The 21,719-nt window shown below is 35.3% G+C and overlaps 1 protein-coding gene across 3 annotated transcripts in view; it reads left to right on the top strand.

The window, feature by feature from the left end:
• MAP4K5 (mitogen-activated protein kinase kinase kinase kinase 5) overlaps positions 1-21,719 on the top strand; it is a 146,584-nt gene that overhangs the window by 50,599 nt on the left and 74,266 nt on the right. For all 3 annotated transcript variants that reach the window (XM_089906128.1, XM_089906127.1, XM_089906129.1), the window contains 6 exons: positions 9,660-9,750; positions 10,211-10,275; positions 13,190-13,245; positions 17,967-18,014; positions 18,432-18,474; positions 19,252-19,324. In XM_089906128.1, coding sequence (XP_089762254.1) covers positions 9,660-9,750; positions 10,211-10,275; positions 13,190-13,245; positions 17,967-18,014; positions 18,432-18,474; positions 19,252-19,324 — 376 coding nt within the window. The remainder of the gene's footprint in view (positions 1-9,659; positions 9,751-10,210; positions 10,276-13,189; positions 13,246-17,966; positions 18,015-18,431; positions 18,475-19,251; positions 19,325-21,719) is intronic.

Genomic DNA, 21,719 nt, shown 5'->3' with positions numbered 1-21,719 from the left:
GCTTTGGCTGTTCGGGGTCTTTTGTGTTTCTATACAGATTGTGAAATTTTTTGTTCTAGTTCTGTGAAAAATGCCATTGATAGTTTGATAGGGATTGCATTGAATCTGTAGATTGCTTTGGGTAGTAGAGTCATTTTCACAATGTTGATTCTTCCAATCCAGCGCATGGTATATCTCTCTATCTGTTTATATCATTTTTAATTTCTTTCATCAGTGTCTTATAGTTTTCTGCATACAGGTCCTTTGTCTCCTTAGGTAGGTTTATTCCTAGTTATTTTATTCTTTTTGTTGCAGTGGTAAATGGGAGTGTTTCCTTCATTTCTCTTTCAGATTTTTCGTCATTAGTGTATAGGAATGCAAGAGATTTCTGTGCATTAATTTTGTATCCTGCTACTTTATCAAATTCATTGAATAGTTCCAGTAGTTTTCTGGTAGAGTCTTTAGGATTCTCTATGTATAGTATCATCTTATCTGCAAGCAGTGACAGCTTTACTTCTTCTTTTCCAATTTGGATTCCTTTTTCTTCTCTGATTGCTGTGGCTAAAACTTCCAAAACTATGTTGAATAATAGTGGTGAGAGCAGGCAGCCTTCTCTTGTTCCTGATCTTAGTGGATATGGTTTCAGTTTTTTACCATTGAGAACGATGTTGGCTGTGGGTTTGTCATATATGACCTTTATTATGTTGAGGTAAGTTCCCTCTATGTCTACTTTCTGGAGGGTTTTTATCATAAATGGTTGTTGGATTCTGTCAAAAGCTTTTTCTTCATATTGAGATGATCATATGGTTTTTCTCCTTCACTTTGTTAACATGGTGTATCACATTGATTGATTTGTGTATATTGAAGAATCCTTGCATTCCTGGGATAAACCCCACTTGATCATGGTGTATGATCCTTTTAATGTGGTGTTGGATTCTGTTTGTGAGTATTTTGTTGAGGATTTTTACATCTATATTCATCAGTGATATTGGTCTGTAATTTTCTTTTTTTGTAGTATCTTTGTCTGGTTTTGGTATCAGGGTGATGGTGGCCTCATAGAATGAGTTTTGGAGTGTTCCTCCCTCTGCTATATTTTGGAAGAGTTTGAGAAGATAGGTGTTAGCTGTTCTCTAAATGTTTGATAGAATTTGCCTGTGAAGCCATTTGGTCCTGGTCTTTTGTTTGTTGGAAGATTCTTAATCAGTATCAATTTCAGTGCTTGTGATTGGTCTGTTTATATTTTCTATTTCTTCCTGGTTCAGTCTCGGAAGGTTGTGCTTTTCTAAGAATTTGTCCGTTTCCTCCAGGTTGTCCATTTGATTGGCATAGAGTTGCTTGTAGTAATCTGTACTAGAGCCTGCTTGCACACAGGCTTCTTGGTGGCTGCAGGAGCAGCCTTAGCGTTTCATGCCTGTCTCTGGTGTCCACACTGATAGCCGTGGCTCGCGCCCGTCTATGGAGCTCATTTAGGTGGTGCTCTGAACCCCCTCTCCTTGCGCACCCCAAAACAATGGTCTCTTGCCTCTTAGGCAGGTCCAGACTTTTTCCCGGACTTCCTCGTGGCTAGCTGTGGCGCACTAGCCCCCTTCAGGCTATGTTCACGCAGCCAACCCTAGTCTTCTTCCTGGGATCTGACCTCTGAAGCTGGAGCCTCAGCTCCCAGCCCCCGCCCCCCTGGCGGGTGAGCAGACAAGCCTCTCAGGCTGGTGAGTGCTGGTCGGCACCGATCCTCTGTGCGGGAATCTCTCCGCTTTGCCCTCTGCACCCCCGTTGCTGAGATGTACTCTGTGGCTCCGAAGCTACCCCCTTCTGCCACCCGCAGTCTCTGCCTGCGAAGGGGCTTCCTGGTGTGTGGAAACCTTTCCTCCTTCACAGCTCCCTCCCACTGGTGCTGGTCCCGTCACTATTCTTTTGTCTCTGTTTATTCTTTTTTCTTTTGCTCTACCCATGTATGTGGGGGATTTCTTCCCTTTTGGGAGGTCTGAGGTCTTCTGCCAGCGTTCAGTAGGTGTTCTGTAGGAGTTGTTCCACATGTAGATGTATTTCTGATGTATTTGTGGGGAGGGAGGTGATCTCCACGTCTTACTCCTCTGCCGTCTTGAAGGTCTCCCCCACAAACCACTTTTGATACGTTCATTCAGTCACAGCACTGTCTTCTTACACTGCACAAACCTTTTTTTGTGTGTTTTGGTTGTGTTTTTACCTTTCTTGAAATGATAAAGCATGATATGCTGAAAATGTTGCTTTTTTTCTTCCAACTTCAATATTAAAAGGGCTACACAAAAATTCACCAATTTTGATGTCTTTTTGTAAATGCACGCTGATATGACAGCTGTCACATATAGTCTAACAAAATTGCTTTGAATGAAGTTAGAGACAACTAAATGCTACTAGAGCCATGTTATTGAAGAAACCGAATGAACCTTTTGGCCAACACAATATATGGGTAAATCTTCAAAAAGGAAGATATACCTATATAAAATAATAATGAAAATGAAGATGATGTTTTGTGAGGTTCTAGAAAAGAAGTAAAATTCTGACCAACAATAGCAGGTGAATTGGGAAGGGGTAATAGAGTTAATGCATTCTAAGGTTATTGTATTATTTGAGAGGAGAATAAAGGTATGAATTATGCGTAACCTTTACCAAGGAAAGTATGTGTGTTAAAATTTCTAGGGTAACTTCTGAAGAATAGCAATAGAGGTTGTCAATTCCAAACTGGTTGTGGAGGGAAAAAAAAAGACAAAAACCAAACAACAACAAAAAACTCAATCTAAAAGAAGGTAAGACAGGACAAAAAGAAGTATAGAATATGGAACCAATAGAAATCACAAAATAAGAGGTAGATAGTTATCCATGTATTTCAGTAATTACCAGAAAAAGAAAAAATATTTAAATGACCTAGTTGACAGAAAAAGATTTTCAGACTAGAGTACTGTGTTTTGTTAAAGTAATGTTCATGGTGGTTTTGTTTTTTAAATCAAACCAACACAGAATGGTTTGAAGTGGAAAATAAGTTCTCCTGGCTGCAAGTCTTTATTCCCTTTCACAGAAGTAACTACTGTTTTTTTCCATTTCCTTCCAGACATTTTCTATATATTGTTCTCCAGACTTCTTTTTTTGTCCTCTCACTTTACAACTGTTTGAACATTTTCCATGTTAACATATATTGCTGTTATTTGTTCTTGTTAATAGCTGCAGAGTATTTTGTTGTACAGAGGTAACATTCATTTAATCCCTTATCGATGTACATTTAGGTTATTTCCACATTTTTTTGCTGTTGGAATCAGTGTTGCAGTGAATATCTTTGTATGTATTGTTGGGTATATAAAGTTTGATTAATAGTGCCAAATGGCTTCCAAAAAGCATGATCAGTTTTTCATTTTCACAAGCAGATTTGAAAATGTTTCTTAATACTGTCTCCAAAATATATATTACTGGGAATTGTAAAACTTCTGCAGAACTGATGGGATTAAAAAATAGCTTTAATTTGTGTTTCTTTAATTTGAGAATAAGCATCCTTTATAAGTTTATTGGCATTTATATTTCCTTTACTATGAAATACCCATCCATCCTCTTTTCTTAGCCTGCTTTTGAAGGTGTGTATGAGAGTGGGGTTATTTGTGAAATACTTTTTGAAAGATGATTTTGAAATTCCAAGATTCTTCTTTATCTCAGGATAATTTTTTATTATTTTTATGGAGTGCTTAGAAGTGTCTGATGGAGAATACTAGTACTAGAAATTAGTTCGTGCAGTCCAAAGGATTCCTTTCAAAGACTTATAGCCAAGTTCAGAGATCTGGAATATGACATTGGTATCAGTTGTTATGTTTGGTTCTTCTTGGGCTAACATCCATAAAATGGATGTCCAGAAAGTCTACTCTACCTTTGACTATATTCCATAGAAATCAGCAGTTCTTTCTGGATTTAATCTCTTTCTTGCTCTGATTTTGTTTATTTTTTAGTCCATGCTGTGTTGGCATTCTAATCATAGGCCACATCTCAGTAAGGTAGTTGTTCCTCTTTTGCTGGAAAGGAGGACCTAGTAGTAAGTACTTTGCCAGGGTCTTTCGGAGTTATTCAGCCTCCTCCCAGATACTTGCTTTCCAGTTGCCAGGATCCTTTTCTTTTTTTTTTTTAATTGGTTGCAGTTGGAATGTCAGCTGGGGTTATGATGCAGCAACTCCAGAGATCACTTTCTGACTTTTGTTTAGGCTTCATAATGATGCCGTTTCCCTTTATGTCTTGGGCCAGGCATTCCAGAAATTAGGATTGTCCTTTTCTTGCTGCACACTGCCCTGTTGTTGAAGCACTAAGTGACTCTTCCACACTATGGCTCATTCTTTAAGCCCTTTAAATTGATCTAGGTCAGCAGCTATTTATATAGTTATAGATATTGGTTTAATTAATTAACCTCAGTATTAAATTCATGATCTACTACCATATTGTTTCAGGGAGGGATATGATGAATCGTATGGCTGCCTTTCATTTTGCCACAATCAGATTTTTAATACCTAGAACCCTTTTTGTTGTTGTTAAAATCTGAGAGGCATATTGCTTTTAGTCATTTCCCAAGTACTATTTTTTAGGACCCATTTGATTACCAAAACCCTTAAGAGGATATTGAATCCAGGTGTAATCCAAAGGACCCTTGTTATACACGAGGGGCGCAACCAGCTTACTTCAATTCATTCCCAGAGTGTGAACACTTAAGCCCTTTATGTCAGCTTGCCAGTAGTATCAAAAGGCCCTACAGTTCCAGCCTCTTACCTTCCAAGACTTCTACTCTTTCCTTATCATGTCTTTATAAATGTCTTAAGTGTGGCATTATTAGAGTCTAACTTAACACTGTTTTGGTGGACTGATTGTAGCAGAAGCAACTGGTAGCTAAGTAAACACTGGCATTGGCTAATTGTATCCAGAGCTAAGAAACTGAAAGCAAAGACCAGACTCCAGAGTGACCCCAGATACTAAGGCCATATCTTACAGAGTAGCATGTTTTGGGGAATGGGCTTCCTACTTCAGTTAAAAATTGTAGTTGAGGGTTGCCGTGTGCTGCTAGACAGGAGATGGCTTAGGAACAAGGGACAGTGGTGGAGTTTGTCCACCTTTAAAACTTGGTCTTCAGAATCTTGTAGTGCTTGTTACCCTTATTATTAGCAAATCTGTCTCTGAGTGTTAGCCTTGAAACACTGTGGTGAAGGCTGGGATCACTGAATGTGCCAAACTTAAACCCTAATACAGTGGTTTTTTAAAAAAAATTTAAAACATAAATCCCTGTGTCAGTACCATCTAGAGGGACTTCCCTGGCGGTCCAATGGTTAAGACTCTGCGCTCCCAACGCAGGGGGCCCAGGTAAGATCGCTGGTCAGGGAACTAGATCCCGCATGCTGCAGCTAAGAATCCCGAAGGTGGTGACGAAGATCCTGCATGCCACAACTAAGACCCGGCACAGCCAAATATAATAAACAAACAAACAAACCATATAGAACTCTATAACTAATGCTGCACTTTTCAGTTCTTTTTTACAGCTACCTCTCAGAGCTCAAGCCAGTCTTAAAAGCACTGAAAATCTGGACTGGTTCCACTATACCATCTCAAACACAGAGCTACCGTCTCTCTTTCTTCCCTATGGATCACCTTTCTGGCTGAAGGGGGACACTTGTTTTTTTCCTAGGACTATCAGGTTGAGTTCCCTAACACACAACTGCCCTTATCAGAGAAGAAGGGCAAAAACACCCACACATTCTGTCTCTGGTGGATTTTTCCCTTCCTATATAATAAGGACATACTCGTCAGCCAGGTTTTTAGTAGGACATTTCTAGGAACCTTAGCCACAGTCATTCATGGACTCTTATTCTAATATTCTACTTTTAATGTGATTCTCCTGTAACTAACAACTGACTCAGTTTTCCATGCTTCAGGTTTTCAAGACACCAAATGTGATTGGCTCATCCCATTTTTTAACATCACTTGTCCCACATCAGTGCGTTCAGCAAGTAGAAAACCACAAGGCACACACAGTAGGTCTTGCTGCATGGAGGTGGATTCTCTTAGGAGGGCTGTGGTCAGGCTGGCAGTGGTTAGTCCTTTAGAAAAAAGTGCCATCAGCACAAGTAGGAAAGTCCAAAGAGAAAATTGGTGTCTGAGAGAAGATGTGGAACCCTCAGGCGTATTAAATTCAAGGTGTTAGCAAGACATTCAGGTGAAAATAACAGGTACATAGTCAAAACTGCAGATATGGGGCTCTGTTCCTCAACTACTCTAGTTGACTGCTGGGGTATGAAGAATGAAACTTCTCTTTTTTGAGAAAATAGCTTCTCAAAACCCATTTATGCATGAACAACAGAGCTGGAACCTACAGGCCTGAGGCCTCTGAACTTAGTGGATTGTATGCTGTATCTCAGTGAAAGGCAACAGTGATCTGGTATCACCCAATCAGAAGAATGAAATAAATCCAAATTTCAGGTAGTTTTGATGAGGCTGATGTAAGCCATCAAAGAATAGCTATATCTGTGATAAATAACTATTTAGCTTACTTGCCTTTCAGGATGAACTACAAAATATTATCTTTACGTAAAACTGCTTCATGGTACAATTTCGGTTCATAGAAGATTCTGCCCACTTTGCATTGAAGCTTAAGACAATACTGTGAAATAGATATTTGAATAACATACTCAAAACTGAAGTTTATTCACTAAGTTACATACATTAAAGAAGGCACAGTCCCCAAACATCTGAGTTATTAATGACCTGTTCTTGTGAATTCTAGCTTCTAGCTACAGTCATAAAAAGCTGTCACTCAGTCTCACCAAGACCGTGTCTTTCCTGGCAGAAACCTCACACAGCTACTACTGGGAGCACAGTTGTGGTGTGGAACTCAGCTGATTTTCCTGAAGAATTAGTGTCTGTTACTCGTAGTTTTAATTCAGCCATATTATTGACTTTTACAGGTCAGTTTAAGAATTTAGACATCATGAAGAAGTTAGGCACCATTTGTGAAGTTACTCCTGTGAGAAAATATATTCTAAATCCTAGACTTAACTGAAGAATTGTTCAGCACAGCTCAGATATAAGACTTCTGTGCACATTTAAAAGTGATTAGGTAGGGAATTCCCTGGCAGTCCAGTGGTTAGGACTATGTGCTTCCATTGCAGGGGGCACAGGTTGTTTTTTTGTTTTTTTTTAAAATTAATTAATTTATTTTTGGCTGCGTTGGGCCTTCGTTGCTGCAAGCTTTTTACTGTAATCTTCAGGAGTTATCCCGTACTTCTGCCTCGGTTGATAATGGGGAACATGAAATTATCATCTATTCTGGATTATCTTCGTTGATCCCCTTCTACTGGCAAATTATTTTTTAATTATTTTTGGCTGCATTGGATCTTCGTTGCTGCATGCGGGCTTTCTCTAGTTGCGGCGAGTGCAGGCGACTCGTCATTGCAGTGCGCGGGCGTCTCATTGTGGTGGCTTCTTATTTGTTGCGAGTGCGGGCTCTAGGCGTGTGGGCTCAGTATTTGTGGCATGAGGGCTCAGTAGTTGTGGCTCACGGGCTCTAGAGCGCAGGCTCAGTAGTTGTGGCACACAGGCTTAGTTGCTCCGTGGCAAGTGGGATCTTCCCAGACCAGGGCTCGAACCCCTGTCCCCTGCATTGACAGGTGGATTCTTAACCACTGTGCCACCAGGGAAGTCCCTATTGGCAGATTATTAAGAAATTATTTTCTTCCTCACTTTTTAGGAACTCTATTTGGTGCTTGCTGAAATAAAATGTTGCCACTGTGCACTTAGGTTTAAGGCATATGTAACCATTCATGTAATATAGGTTTTCCCATTTTTACAAATAAAAGCTAAATTTTCTTTAAAGATTTTTACTCAGATTTTTATTGTTAGAAAATTGTACCGTTATTTGATTTATCTAGTTCTTTAAAATTGGTAACACTAAATTATTTAACTGAATTATCAATTAATGTTAACTTGAAGGGACTGTTGAAAAGAGTGCCATAATGATTATAAATAAATTTGGTGTATCATACCTAAATTAAATATATGTATAAACCACATCATTAATGACTGGTTTTTTTAAAAGGTATTTTATGGCATAGAAAAATATTTAAAGCTTTGTTTTAGCTCTGAATTGAAAGTTGTAATATAAGGGGAAAATATCTCTGATTTGTGTGAGAATTTTATTTGTTTATCTAAGGCCTAATTTCTAAGTTTTTCCTTCTTGGCCTTGTATGTTATTCTAAGATGACTTTAAGTTAGAGCTAGAGCTTATCTGGACACCACTGGTTTTAAACGTGATGTTGTTTTACAAAAGACCATTACAAAACACTATCTAATAAAAAATATCTTATGGTGATGTCCTAAAAAGGAACACTTTTGTTTGTATCTTTCTTGCCTCCAACATATAATAATATTGCTGTTGCATTTATTCTGTGTCAAATATTGTATTAAATGCACTACATACTCTTTCTCACAGCGTTCCCAACGGAGGGACTTGCATAAACAGAAGCTTAGGGGCATGAGAATCTATTACAAAAATGGCCAGCTGGGCTTCCCTGGTGGCGCAGTGGTTGAGAGTCCACCTGCCGATGCAGGGGACACGAGTTTGTGCCCCGGTCCGGGAGGATCCCACATGCCGCGGAGCGGCTGGGCCCGTGAGCCATGGCCGCTGAGCCTGCGCGTCCGGAGCCTGTGCTCCGCGGCGGGAGAGGGCACAACAGGCCCGCGTACCACAAAAAAAAAAAAAAAAAAATTGGCCAGCAGCTGGTATTACCAAAATGTGGGGAATGTTTCTGGAAAGTGGTAGATAAGAAAGCCAAACAGGTGGAATGAATTCAGATGATACTTTAATGGATTCAGGTGTGATTCAGAAGAGTTAGATTGCCCAAGGTTACATTGCCAGTGAATGACTGAATCGGCACTTGAATCCAGGTATGTCTAACCCAGACCTCGAGCTCTTCTTCATTATATTGCATTTACATAATACAAATGCAATCATTTTATCAACTTCTAAACTCCTTTTACTGGAGTAAAACACTCTTTCTATGCAAAATGAAGTTCGGTGATGACAGTGTCATTCTAGGCAGTATTCCCATATTAACCATAAAATTCCCATAAATAACGAATATTTTATTTGAATATAACTTTTTCTAGTTAAACAATGCAATAGGTTTTTGGTAGACAATTGGAAAATACAACTCAAAAAAGAAGAAAGCAAAGTTACTTTAAATTTTAATACCCAGACATAAACATTGTGTATGTTTTTGAGACATTTTTTTCTGTATACATATGTACTTATATAATATATATGTAATATCCCTTCTTCACTTAATATATCATGAACATGTTTTCATATCAAAACATGTTTTAACTGTGTTGTAATATCTATGACTGTACCATAAGTTATTTTACCATGCTTTCATTATTAAGTAACACTGTAGAGAATATCATCTCTGCATATCTCAAGAAAATAAATTTTGAAGTGAAATTATGAGTTCTAGGATTTTATACATTTTTAAGGCTTCTGGCTTTATAGAAAGAATGTACCAGTGTACATTCCCATTAAAGTATTAAGAATGTCTAATTCCTCATCTCTGATACTTACTGTAAAGTTTTCCTTCTTATAGATAGAGACACAAAATGTAACGTGGTGACCAAGTTATTATCATTTTGTTTTTCAGGAGATGATTTTTCTTTGATTCAACAAGAGATATTTATGGTTAAAGAATGTAAGCATTGCAACATTGTTGCCTACTTCGGGAGCTATCTCAGGTAAAAAACACAAAAGCATCTACTCTGTCTTTGTATTTCATATTTCTTTGCTCACACACCCCCTCCCTTTCATGTAAGTGCTATTTTGTATATAAATTTTAAAAATTATTTGTCTGAAGTTCTAAAATTTCTCAGGTCTTCTTATTGTCTACTCTTTTATATTAATAATGACAGTTTCATTTATGCATTTATACCTTATCTGGCAACCTTAATGAAATACTATGAATGATTACAAGTAAGTGTTCTAGCTTATAAAATTGAGCACATTCTAAACCATTTAAGGTGGGAACAAAGCTGAAATTAATATGCTTTTCTATCCTGAAGGGCAATTTCCTGTTGCAGTCTATCCTAAACCTGCAATGTATCCTAAACCTTTGTGTGCTAAAGAGTGACAGCCTTCAAAATATGTCAGTTGTTGAGAATTACTAACTAATATAATTTTCTTTCTCTTTCATGTTAGTCGGGAAAAACTATGGATTTGTATGGAATACTGTGGTGGCGGATCACTTCAAGATATTTACCATGGTACTGTTAATTTGACTCCACATTTTAAAACTTTGACTTTAATGACTGTTATTTAACATTTCTAGTTAACAAGGGATACTAACAGGTAGATTTACTGTTCTTCCGTCCTGCTCCTGGAGTATTGCGTAAAAGAAACCTATATTTTATATTTTGTTGGTTATTCAGTTAAATTGCTGGAGCCTGAACTGAGAAATCGGAGAGTACTTGAACAATCCAGATTTAACTTTTCAGACGTAGTCTCTAGGAAGTCTTATGTAGTCTCTAGGGAAGTATTTTATCTACAAACAAAGCTGCCTAAACTTCCTTGTAAATTAGAATTGAAATGTAAAGGGTGACTCTCACATAAAGCAAATTACATGTCTATCTTAATAATAACTTAAGCTGCTAACTAGGAAAACAGTTTAGTTGTTGCTATAATATTTTTGTATTAAAAATATATAAGAATTTGGAGTATTTTATTTAGCATTATGTTAATTTAGACAACTTTCTGAATTGAACTTTCCCTTATAATACTATATTAGAATGACTATTCTATTTTACCCCTGTTGTTGATTTTTAAAAATTATTGGTAGAAAACAGCTCTGTGCCACTTGGTTTAAAATTCTTTTCTGTGGGACTTCCCTGGTAGTCCAGTGAGTAAGACTCCGTGCTCCCAGTGCAGGGGGCCCGGGTTCGATCCCTGGTTGTGGAACTAGATCCCGTATGCATGCCGAGACTAAGGAGCCCGCAAGCCGCAACTAAGAAGTCCACATGCCGCAACTAAAACAAACAAAAGATCTCGCATGCTGCAGCTAAAGATAACACGTGCCACAACTGAGACCTGATGCAGCCTAAATAAATAAATAAATATTAAAAAATAAAATTATTTTCTATGATTTTATGAAGACTTATGATCTTTTATATGAATAATTTTTATCTAATATCAATATTTATAATTTTTATCCACACTTTCACAGAATGAGAACTCAAGGATATGGATTAATAAAACTATGCAGTGGGCATTTTTTATTTTTTACTACTTACCCTTTTAAATTGAAAAAATTATTTTGAGACATTAATTTTATTTCTTTATGAAATTTCTGCTTTCCATTATTAAACCTGCTATTTATTGAATTAAATTGAATCTAAAAAGTATTCATCCCTGTAAATATACTAGATAGCATAGTAATCAAGAATAACTACACCTATAATAACTGTTAATAAAGTGGTTTCAAAACCCTTCTATTACTCCTATTTTATCAAGTTACTGTGAATCAAAATTTTATGTTCCTGAGTAGGTGTAGGGAACCAGTGATTAAAATATGTAGTAAAATATTTTCGTAAGTAAAGATTACATGTAAGTGTATCTGATTTTGATTTCACTGTCAGCAAATACCACCCCGGATTTCAAATAATCTTTCATGATATTGGAAGGCATATTTCAAAAGCCCCTAGTTGGGTACTTGCAGAAGGATTTTATATTTCATAGGGAGAGATTTGGTTTTCAGAAGTGACCTAATTGCTTTTTGGATACTTAGGTAAGATATTGGATCAAGCTCCTTGTTTCGATAGATATAGTAAAGAATTATGCTAAGGAAATGATATCTTGACTTTTAAAAAAACAAAAGATGCCTTTTAGTATATTTCAACAGTCGATCCCTTTATGGTCCTCTAACTTGTGTATGTAACTGTGATTAATTATATATGTTTTTCTCATTTGGGGGCTTTATTCTTTAAAATATTGTTCAGGATTGAGATCATGTCCATTGATTTGCATAGAACATCCTGTGATGTCCAGTACTGTGCTTTGCACATTATGGGTGCTTAATATTTTCACTGTCCAAAGTTGTTATGGAACAAATCTTCCATTTTTTTTTTTAACATCTTTACTGGAGTATAATTGCTTTACAAAGTTGTGTTAGTTTCTGCTGTATAACAAAGTGAATCAGCTATATGTATACACATATCCCCATATCTCCTCCCTCTTGTGTCTCCCTCCCACCTTCCCTATCCCACCCCTCTAGGTGGTCACAAAGCACCGAGCTGACCTCCCTGTGCTATGCGGCTGCTTCCCACTAGCTATCTATTTTACATTTGGTAGTGTATGTATGTCCATGCCACTCTCTCACTTCGTCCCAGCATACCCTTCCCCCTCCCTGTGTCCTCAAGTCTATTCTCTACGTCTGCCTCTTTATTCCTGTCCTGCTCCTAGGTTCTTCAGAACCATTTTTTTTTTGATTCCATATATATGTGTTAGCATACGATATTTGTTTTTGTCTTTCTGACTTCACTCTGTATTACAGTCTCTAGGTCCATCCACATCACTACAAATAACTCAATTTCGTTTCTTTCTATGGCTGAGTAATATTCCATTGTATATATGTGCCACATCTTCTTTATCCATTCAGCTGTCGCTGGACACATAGGTTGCTTCCATGTCCTGGCTATTGTAAATAGAGCTGCAATGAACATTGTGGTACATGACTCTTTTTGAATTATGGTTTTCTCAGGGTATATGCCCAGTAGTGGGATTTCTGGGTTGTATGGTAGTTCTATTTTTAGTTTTCTGAGGAACCTCCATACTGTTCTCCATAGTGGCTCTATGAATTTACGTTCCCACAAACAGTGCAAGAGGGTTCCCTTTTCTCCACACCCTCTCCAGCATTTATTGTTTGTAGATTTTTTGATGATGGCCATTCTGACTGGTGTGAGGTGATACCTCATTGTAGTTTTAAATCTTCCATTTTTAAAGTACATTTAAAAATTTTCAACTTTACTTTTTTTTTGTTTCCTGATTATAAGAATAATATATGCTCATGAGGAGAAGTCACCCAATGATTTATACAGAAGTTTTATAATTGTTTCTCATTTTTAAAATGTTTTTAATCTGTTGTATTCAAATGTGTAACGATGTGGTCTCTTTTTTTCTTTCTAGTTACAGGACCATTATCAGAATTGCAAATAGCCTATGTATGCAGAGAAACTTTACAGGTACTATGTTTGCTTATGTAGATAGAAATGCAGTTCTAGTTTCACAGTTGAAAACAATAAAATGGTGATCTGTCCAAAAGAAAAAGAGTAAACCAAATTTTTCTGTTAACCTCTGGTAATTCTGTAAGCCTAGTTATTTCTTTTGTGAATGAGTCTCAGAAATTCATTTAAGTTGATGCTGGTATACACAATGGTGACGTTTGGTGTTCTGCTTTGTAGCGCTTAGCCCTCAATTGCTGCAAAGCTGAGGAAAGCCATAGGTGTGAATTGTTTTTCATGAATGAATCACCAGACCTCTCAATTGTAACACCTTGTCTAAGCTTTCCCTTCAAGTTTTATGGCAGTAAAAGGAATCCTTTTGCAAAAGACATGTGTTCTTTTACCATTTCTCCCAAAATGAGAGTAAAGTTGCATAACAATAACCCAGAATGTTATCTGGAAATCTTTGTTCTGTGTAATATTAATAAGTGCTGTCGTTATCAGAATCCTTTTTAGAAGCTTCTAAACATTGTATTAAGTTGAGATTTCTTTACTTCCTTATTTCACATCCTGTGAGAGCTTTTAGTATGTTAGAGTAGGTTATGAATCTTCAGTAGGTATATAGAGTATGCAGCATTTCTTCCAATTTATTTTGTTAGTTCCTTGAAAGATTAGTGATTGAAAAAATTAGCAGTTAATAATTTTGTTCATATACTTTAAGGCATTTAATTTAGGAAGCAAGATTAAGTAGTAGGGACTGTGTTTTTTATTTTGGCAATTCACAACTGATACTTGTTAATTGATGCTTCTATCTCTGCATTTCCTAGATTGTGTAATTTGTTTAGAAGTGAAATTGATGTTCTATATGTTATTCTTCCATATTTTAGAAATTGGGAATTTGACCTGATTTAAGGGAAAGTTCTAGTCTTTTCCAAGAGTTGATTTCCACATGCTTTAAAATTTTATTGTTAGATATATGAAAGTAAACATATATATAAATAATTTATATTTCTGTAATATTTACATAACAAAGAAATCTGCTTTTTTTATATCCATATAAAATAGAAACCTAATCATGCACTCAGAGCAGAAAATTGTTGACAGATTAGTGTTCTTTATGTTTTAATTTCCAAAGATAACTGCCTCTTTAAGTAATGGACAGAGTACTGGATGGAGGTAGAAAACAAAACAAAAACTTGTGTTTGCAGTCTGGCCCTGGTATATGACCATGATCTCTCATCTATGGTTGTAGTTCCCCAAGTATAAAATGAGGCTCTAGAAGGGATGACCTCCAAGATATTAGTTCCAATTTAAAAATTCTCTTATGCTGACAAAGTTCCACATCTAATGTCTGTCAACTGGTGAATGGATAAAGAGGCATGGTTTATAAAGACAGTGGAGTATTATTCAGCCACAAAAAAAGAAATCCTGTCATTTGTTACAACACAGATGAACCTGGAGGACATTATGCTAAGTGAAATGAGCCAGGCACAGAAAAACAAATATTTGTATGTAGAATCTCAGTTATATGTAGAATCTAAAAAAGTTGAACTCACAGAACAAAATCCTCAACTTCCAACTTAAGAAACTAGAAAAAGGTGATCAAATTAAAGCCAAAGTAAGCAGAGGACGGAAATAATAAAGATCACAGTGGAAATCCGTGAAATAGAAAGCAGAATAATACGAGAAAGATCAACGAAACCAAAATCTCATTCTTTCAGAAAATCAATAAAATTGATAAACCAGATTATCAGGAAAAATAAGAAGAGAAGATGCAAGGTACCAATATTTGGAATGAATGGAGGGACATTATGACAGAATCTACAAATATTAAAAGGATGACAAGGATGTTCAGTAGCCAAGGAATATTATGAACAACATTATAGCAAAAAAGCCTGCAGTTTAGATGAAATGGAAATAGTGTCCTTGAAAGGCACAAACTATCGTAGCTCAATTAGAAATCATCTGGATAGTCCTCTATCTATTCCCACAAAGAACAGTCCAAGCCAGATGATGTCATGGATAAATTCTACCAAACATTTAAGGAAGAAATAATGCCAATTCAACACAAACTCTTCTAGAAAATTGAAGAGTAGAGAATACCTCCCAGATCATCTTATGGGTCAGCATTGATCTGAAACCAAAATCAGACTTTACAAAAGAACAAAACTGTGAACTAATATCCTTCATGAACGTTTAATAGGTACAAAAATTGAAAAGGAAAATAAAAGGTTAGCAAAGGTAGTCCAACAATATATAAAAAGGTAATACATCATAAACAAGTGAGGTTTATCCTAGAAGGCAGTGTTGATTTAACATTCAAAAATCATTTCAAGTAATTGATTATATTAGCAAACAAAAAGAGAAGCAAAACCATGTGATCATCTGAATAGACATACAGAAACGCATTTAGCTAAATCCAAGATTTATTTCTCTTAAAAATTCTTAGCATACTGAGAAAAGAAAGGAACTAATTCAGCCTGCTAAAGAGCACCTGTGGCAAACTTATGACTAAATCATATTTAATGGTAAAAGACTAGATTCTTTCCCACAAAGGTCAATCAAACAAAGCAAAGATGTCTGCTTTCACTGCTTCTTTTTAACATAGTACTAGGAGGTTTAGCCAGGACAAAAAGCAAAAGCAATGAAATAAAAGGCATCTAGACTGGAAAGTAAGAATTAAAACTGTCTTTATTCACAGACCACATAACCATCTTTGTAGAAAATGGAATAGAATCTACAAAGTATCTACTAAAACTAGTGAGTGAGACTAGGAAGTTTGCAAGATTCAAGATCAATATACAAAATCAATTGGATTTCCATACACTAGCAACAATCAGAAATTAAAATAAAAAATACAATTTATAATAACAAAAATATGACATTCTTAGGGATATATATGACAAAGATGCATGAATACCTATATACTAAAAACTATAAAACTGCTTAGAGAAATTAAAGAAGACCTAAGTAAACTGAGAGCTTTGCTATCTGTAGTATTCCTATATTCATGGATCAGAAAGTTCAGTAAAGATATCAGTTCTCTGCAAATTGACGTATAGATTCAATGCAGTTCCAGTCAAAATCAAAGGAAGCTTTTTTTTTTCCCTCTAGAAATTGACAAGCTGATTCTAAAATTCCTACAGAAACCCAAAGGAACTGGAATAGTCAAACAATTGTGAAAAAGAACAAAAAAATTTGAGGGCCAACAGGAGCAATTTCAAGACTTATAAAACTACACTAACAAAGCATAGTAGTAAGCATTGGCATAAGGGTAGATAAGTAGTTCAGTGGAACAGAATAGAAAGACCAGAAGTAATTCCATGCATATATGGCTACTGATTTTTGACAAAGGAGAAAGGATACATTTTTCAATAAATGGTTCTGGAATAATTGAACTTATTATTATAACTTCAGACACGTTAACTTTGAACCATATACAGACACATGAACTTTGAACCACGTTTCATACCATGTGTAAAAATTAACTCGATACTAATCACTTAGATCTAAATATAAAACCTCAAACTAGAACTTCTAGAAGAAAACATAGAAAATTTTGCAATCTTGAGTTAATAAAAGCCTTTTCGGACGTAACATAAAAAGCATGATCCATAAAAGAAAAACTTGGCAAATTTGACTTTGTCAAAATTTAAAACTTCTGCTTTTCAAGACACACTGTTAAGAGAATAAAAAGACAAGCTACAGGCCAGAGGAAGATATTTGCACAGTATAAATCTGATTAAGGACTTGTATCCAGAGTATATAAAGTACTCTCAAAACTCAATAATAGGAAAACAACCACCAAATAAACAAATGGACAAAAGATTTAAACAGATGCTTCATCAAAGAAGCTGTATGGATGGCAAATAAGGACATGGAAAAGATGCTCAATATCATTAGTTATTAGAAAAGTGTGAATTAAAACTACAGTGAGATACTACTACACACCAGTTAGAATGGCTAAAATTAAAAAGACTGACCTTTGGAGGGTTGGTGAGAATGTGGATTAACTGGAACTCTCGTACACTGCTAGGTTCAGTGTAAAACGGTACAGCTGCTTTGGAAGACAGTTTGGCAGTTGCCTAAAAGTTTAAACTTGTACCACCATCTGATCCAGCCATTATACTCCTAGGTATTTACCTAAGAGGGAAAAATCATACAAATACTTGACATAAATCTTCAAAGCAGGTTTATATATAATAGCCAAAAGCTGGAAACAACCCAGCAACCCAAATGTCTATCAACAGGTGAATAAATAAACAAATTCTGTAATATCTGTACAGTGGAATGCTACTCAGTGATAAGAAAGAATGAAATATTGATAACACATTAACAGGGAATGTCAGATTAATTATTGTGAATGAAAGAAGCCAGATAAAAAAGAATATACTGTATGATTTCTATTTACATAAAACTCTAGAAAATTTTGGAAGTATTTATAGCAACAAAGTATATCAGTGTTTATGTGTGGGAGGAACTTTTGGGAGTGATGAATATGTTAATTATCTTGATTGTGGTGACGGGTGTTATAGTAAAATATTTCTGATTTTTATCAGAAAATGAATTCAGAAGTCTTAAAATACAGTAAACATTGATTAATAAGAAGAAACACATCTAGGTTTTTTTCCCCTCGAATAAAGGACATTCTAGTTTTTCTTATTCAATAAGATCTTTAAGTAGAAATTTAGATGTGAAGTTTGTAGTTTTGCTAATGCATACTTTTTTTTTTTTAACTTCAGGGTCTTGCCTATTTGCATACTAAAGGCAAAATGCATAGAGATATCAAGGTAAGTTTATTTAACTCAATTTAAACTCAGTATGTTTAAGACTCAAAGGCATAGAGAACAGACCTGTGGTTGCCTAGGGGGAGGGGGGTGGGGGAGTGGAGGACTGAGAGTTTGGGATTAGCAGGTGCAAACTATTGTATATAGGATGGATAAACAAAGTACTACTGTATAGCACAGGGAACTATATTCAATATCCTAAGATAAGCCATAATGGAAAAGAATATTTAAAAAAAGAATGTCTCTATGTGTGTAACTGAGTCACTCTGCTGTACAGCAGGGATTAGCACAACACTGTAAATCAACTACACTTCAATAAAAGAATAATAATAAAAAATAAATTCAATATGTTTAAATTGATAATTTTATTGAAAGGAATTTTATGATGCTAATTTAATGGTATTTGTATTTTTGTTTTAGGGTGCAAATATTTTATTGACAGATCATGGTGATGTAAAATTAGGTATGTTATTTCAAATTCCTAAAATTTTTTTTCAAAAAATTTTAGTATAATTTTAAATGAGAATAACATTATACAAATTTAATATTCACATGAAGAGCCACAATAATGTTCATCTTTTGACCCAGTAATTTTACTTTATTCAGTTTAAGGAAGTTAATCCTAAAGATAAAAAATCCATATTTGCTAAAGTATTAATCATAACATTATTTATAATAGGGAAAAAATGGAAACATAGGTCTAGCAGTAGAAAAACTTTTAAACTGTGTTAAATCAACTTATGGAACATTATTCAGTCATCAAAATTAATAGTTAAGAAGAATAAGAGTAAAATCCCCTAATGTGTTAAATGACAAAAATGAACTATGTGAGTCTTTAGTTTTTTATAACCAGTTTAACAGCAATAAAAGAAGTTTATACATAGAAAAAGGAACTTTTAAAAATAGCACCAAAATTCTAACCTGGTTGTGTTAGAATAAAAGCAATCCAGGTGGATTTTTTTTTTTCCAACTTAACTTAAGGTACTTGTAATGGAAATATTTTTATTGTCTGTGTTCTTAATAAAGTATGTTTTCATTCTAATAAAGTACCAATAAGTTATTTTCTTTTAATGATTATGTTTTGAACTAAGCAAGAAGAGATTTAGGTATTCAATATATATACATTTCTTTAGTATTACTATCTGAATTATTAATAATGGCATCCCTGAGTGTAAAATATAGAAATGGTGGTGGTTTTATTGAAAACCAAAATTTTCTGTTTTGTTTTTTTCCCCACCAGCTGACTTTGGTGTGGCTGCAAAAATAACAGCTACCATTGCCAAGAGAAAATCTTTCATTGGCACTCCTTATTGGTAAGATATTATTATAATTGAATTTTGTGCATTTTTATTTCTTCAAGGTTAGTGATCAGCATTGTTGCTTAGTAATAAAATTCATGCTTGACTGGAGTCTGGACACTTGCGTGCTCCTTGACACTGTCATAGGTCTGATTGGGTTAGGGAATTTTGATACACATTTCCATTGTCCAGCTTTCCCTGTGTTAAAGTGCTAATAATTCCTACTGTCCCTCAGATGCTGTGTTGAGAGGACTCATAGGTAGGAGATTTTCAAAAGAAAATTGTATTACAATCTTCTGTCATTTTATTACCCTTTCTTTGGTATTGCTTGTATTTTAATCTAGGACTTCACTTTCTTGTTAAAACTCATGCATCCTGCACTACCATTAGTCCTCACCAGCCACCCTACTTCTAATGCATCCTACCAATTACTAACAAAATAATCTTTCTAAAACACTGCTTTCATTAATGAAGTTAGATAATTGAAATATAATAAAAAGCCTAGTAATAAATCTTAATGTGTAAAATACTGAGTATTATAAAAAGTGACATTTAAAGTTTATGTGAAAGATTGGATTCTTTAATATACAGTGCTTGGATAATTTATTATTTGGAAAGAATTTTAGAGTAGCTCCATACTTCTTACCTAACGCCAAAATAAATTGTAGATGGAACCTCAAAGAGTTATTGATCAGGGATGATATTTATACTAGATTTGATGTGTTCAGTCTTTTTATCTCATTAGCAAATTTTTATATAAAGGTTTTTTGTGTTTTTTTGGGGCTGCGTTGGGTCTTTTTTGCTGCGCGTGGGCTTTCTCTAGTTGTGGCAAGCGGGGGCTACTCTTCATTGCAGTGTGTGGGCTTCTCATTGCTGTGGCTTCTCTTGTTGCGGAGCACAGGCTCTAGGCACACGCGCTTCAGTAGTTGTAGCATGCACGCTCAGTAGTTGTGGCTTGTGGGCTCTAGAGCACAGGCTCAGTAGTTGTGGCGCACACACTCAGTTGCTTTGCGGCATGTGGGATCTTCCCGGACCAGGGCTCGCACCCGTGTCCCCTGCATTGGCAGGCGGACTCTTAACCACTGCGCCATCAGGGAAGCCCTATATAAAGTTTTAAAACTCACATTGCTAATACTTTTTCTTTAAAAATAAAATTCACAAGTTATACAATAAAAATCCTCACTTCGATTTTCAAAAGTTGTGTATGGGAATGGTTAAATATAAAGATGAAACCAAAAGAACTGTCAGTGACTGACTGCTTCAAGAGGTGAGTAAGCCTTTCTTGGCATAAAAGTATAAAACATTGCTAGATTTGTTTGATAGATTTAACTACATGAAAGGTTAAGGCTTCTGTATGTCTACCAGCTTAAACAAAAGTAAAAGGCAAGTAACAAATCAAGAAAGAAAATACGACAAATTAGGTTTTAATATCGTTAATATGTAAGTTCTTAACAATTCAATAAAAAGAATGTTTCTGCTAATTAGAAGCAGCTATTAAAATATATGAGATCTCAAAAAAATATATGAGATCTCATAAAATATGAAAATTGTTTCCCCCAGTGATGACCAAAACTGTACATTAAATAAACAATGATATTCTTTTCTATCAAATTAAAAAATATTTGGAATCATGGATAATACCTATGACTATCACTAAATATTTGACAGTGAAAGTGGAAGCTAGTAGAACAGTTTTGAAGGATAATTTGGCAGTAATGTTTTTCAAAAACCTTAAACAATGTTTATGTTCTTTAGTCTCAATTCTGCTTGTTGTAATTTATCAGAGAGCCATAAATTGATACATGAAAAGCTTTATCACATTTCTTTAATAATGAAAAATTGAAAGTATGCATATGTAACAGGAATTATAAGGAAATTATGTACAGTCATTCAAGTCAATGGGATAAGTTGCTGGTATTAAAAATCATGTTGTAAAAGATGAATGGTCAGTGGATAGGCTCATGACTGTTGACAACAGTCCTGGTCAATTTGGCTCTCAGTTAGCCACCACTGATTCTAGTGGGCACAGGAGATGAAATCTGTATGTTTTCTCTGGATTCCAGCTCAACTTCCTTACTCTGTGAAACTTGCCTGTAATCATCTTGTTCCATGGTGATCATTTTCTTCTCTTTAATCCTATACCCATTATTATGTATGTAGTACTTGCATGTAGCATTTTTGGTATAGGTGTTTTATATCCTTAACCACACTTAAGTTGAGAGACATTGTGTTATATAAGTTTGTGTAACCTAAGTGCACATAAAAACAACTTCTACCTTGTTGATATTCAATATAAATAAAAAATAATTTAAAAATCATAAACATTCAAAAAATAAAAGAGTATTTCCCCTGAGCAATATCACCTATGCTTTTATAACTTCAGATGCCATCATTATACACCATTGACTCC

Source organism: Delphinapterus leucas, chromosome 2 (genome assembly GCF_059928025.1).
Source record: "Delphinapterus leucas isolate spDelLeu-1000000601 "Yukka" chromosome 2, BTC_Dleu_Yukka2, whole genome shotgun sequence".
NCBI classification, from domain to species: domain Eukaryota; kingdom Metazoa; phylum Chordata; class Mammalia; order Artiodactyla; family Monodontidae; genus Delphinapterus; species Delphinapterus leucas.
This window is presented reverse-complemented; position numbering and strand designations above follow the sequence as displayed.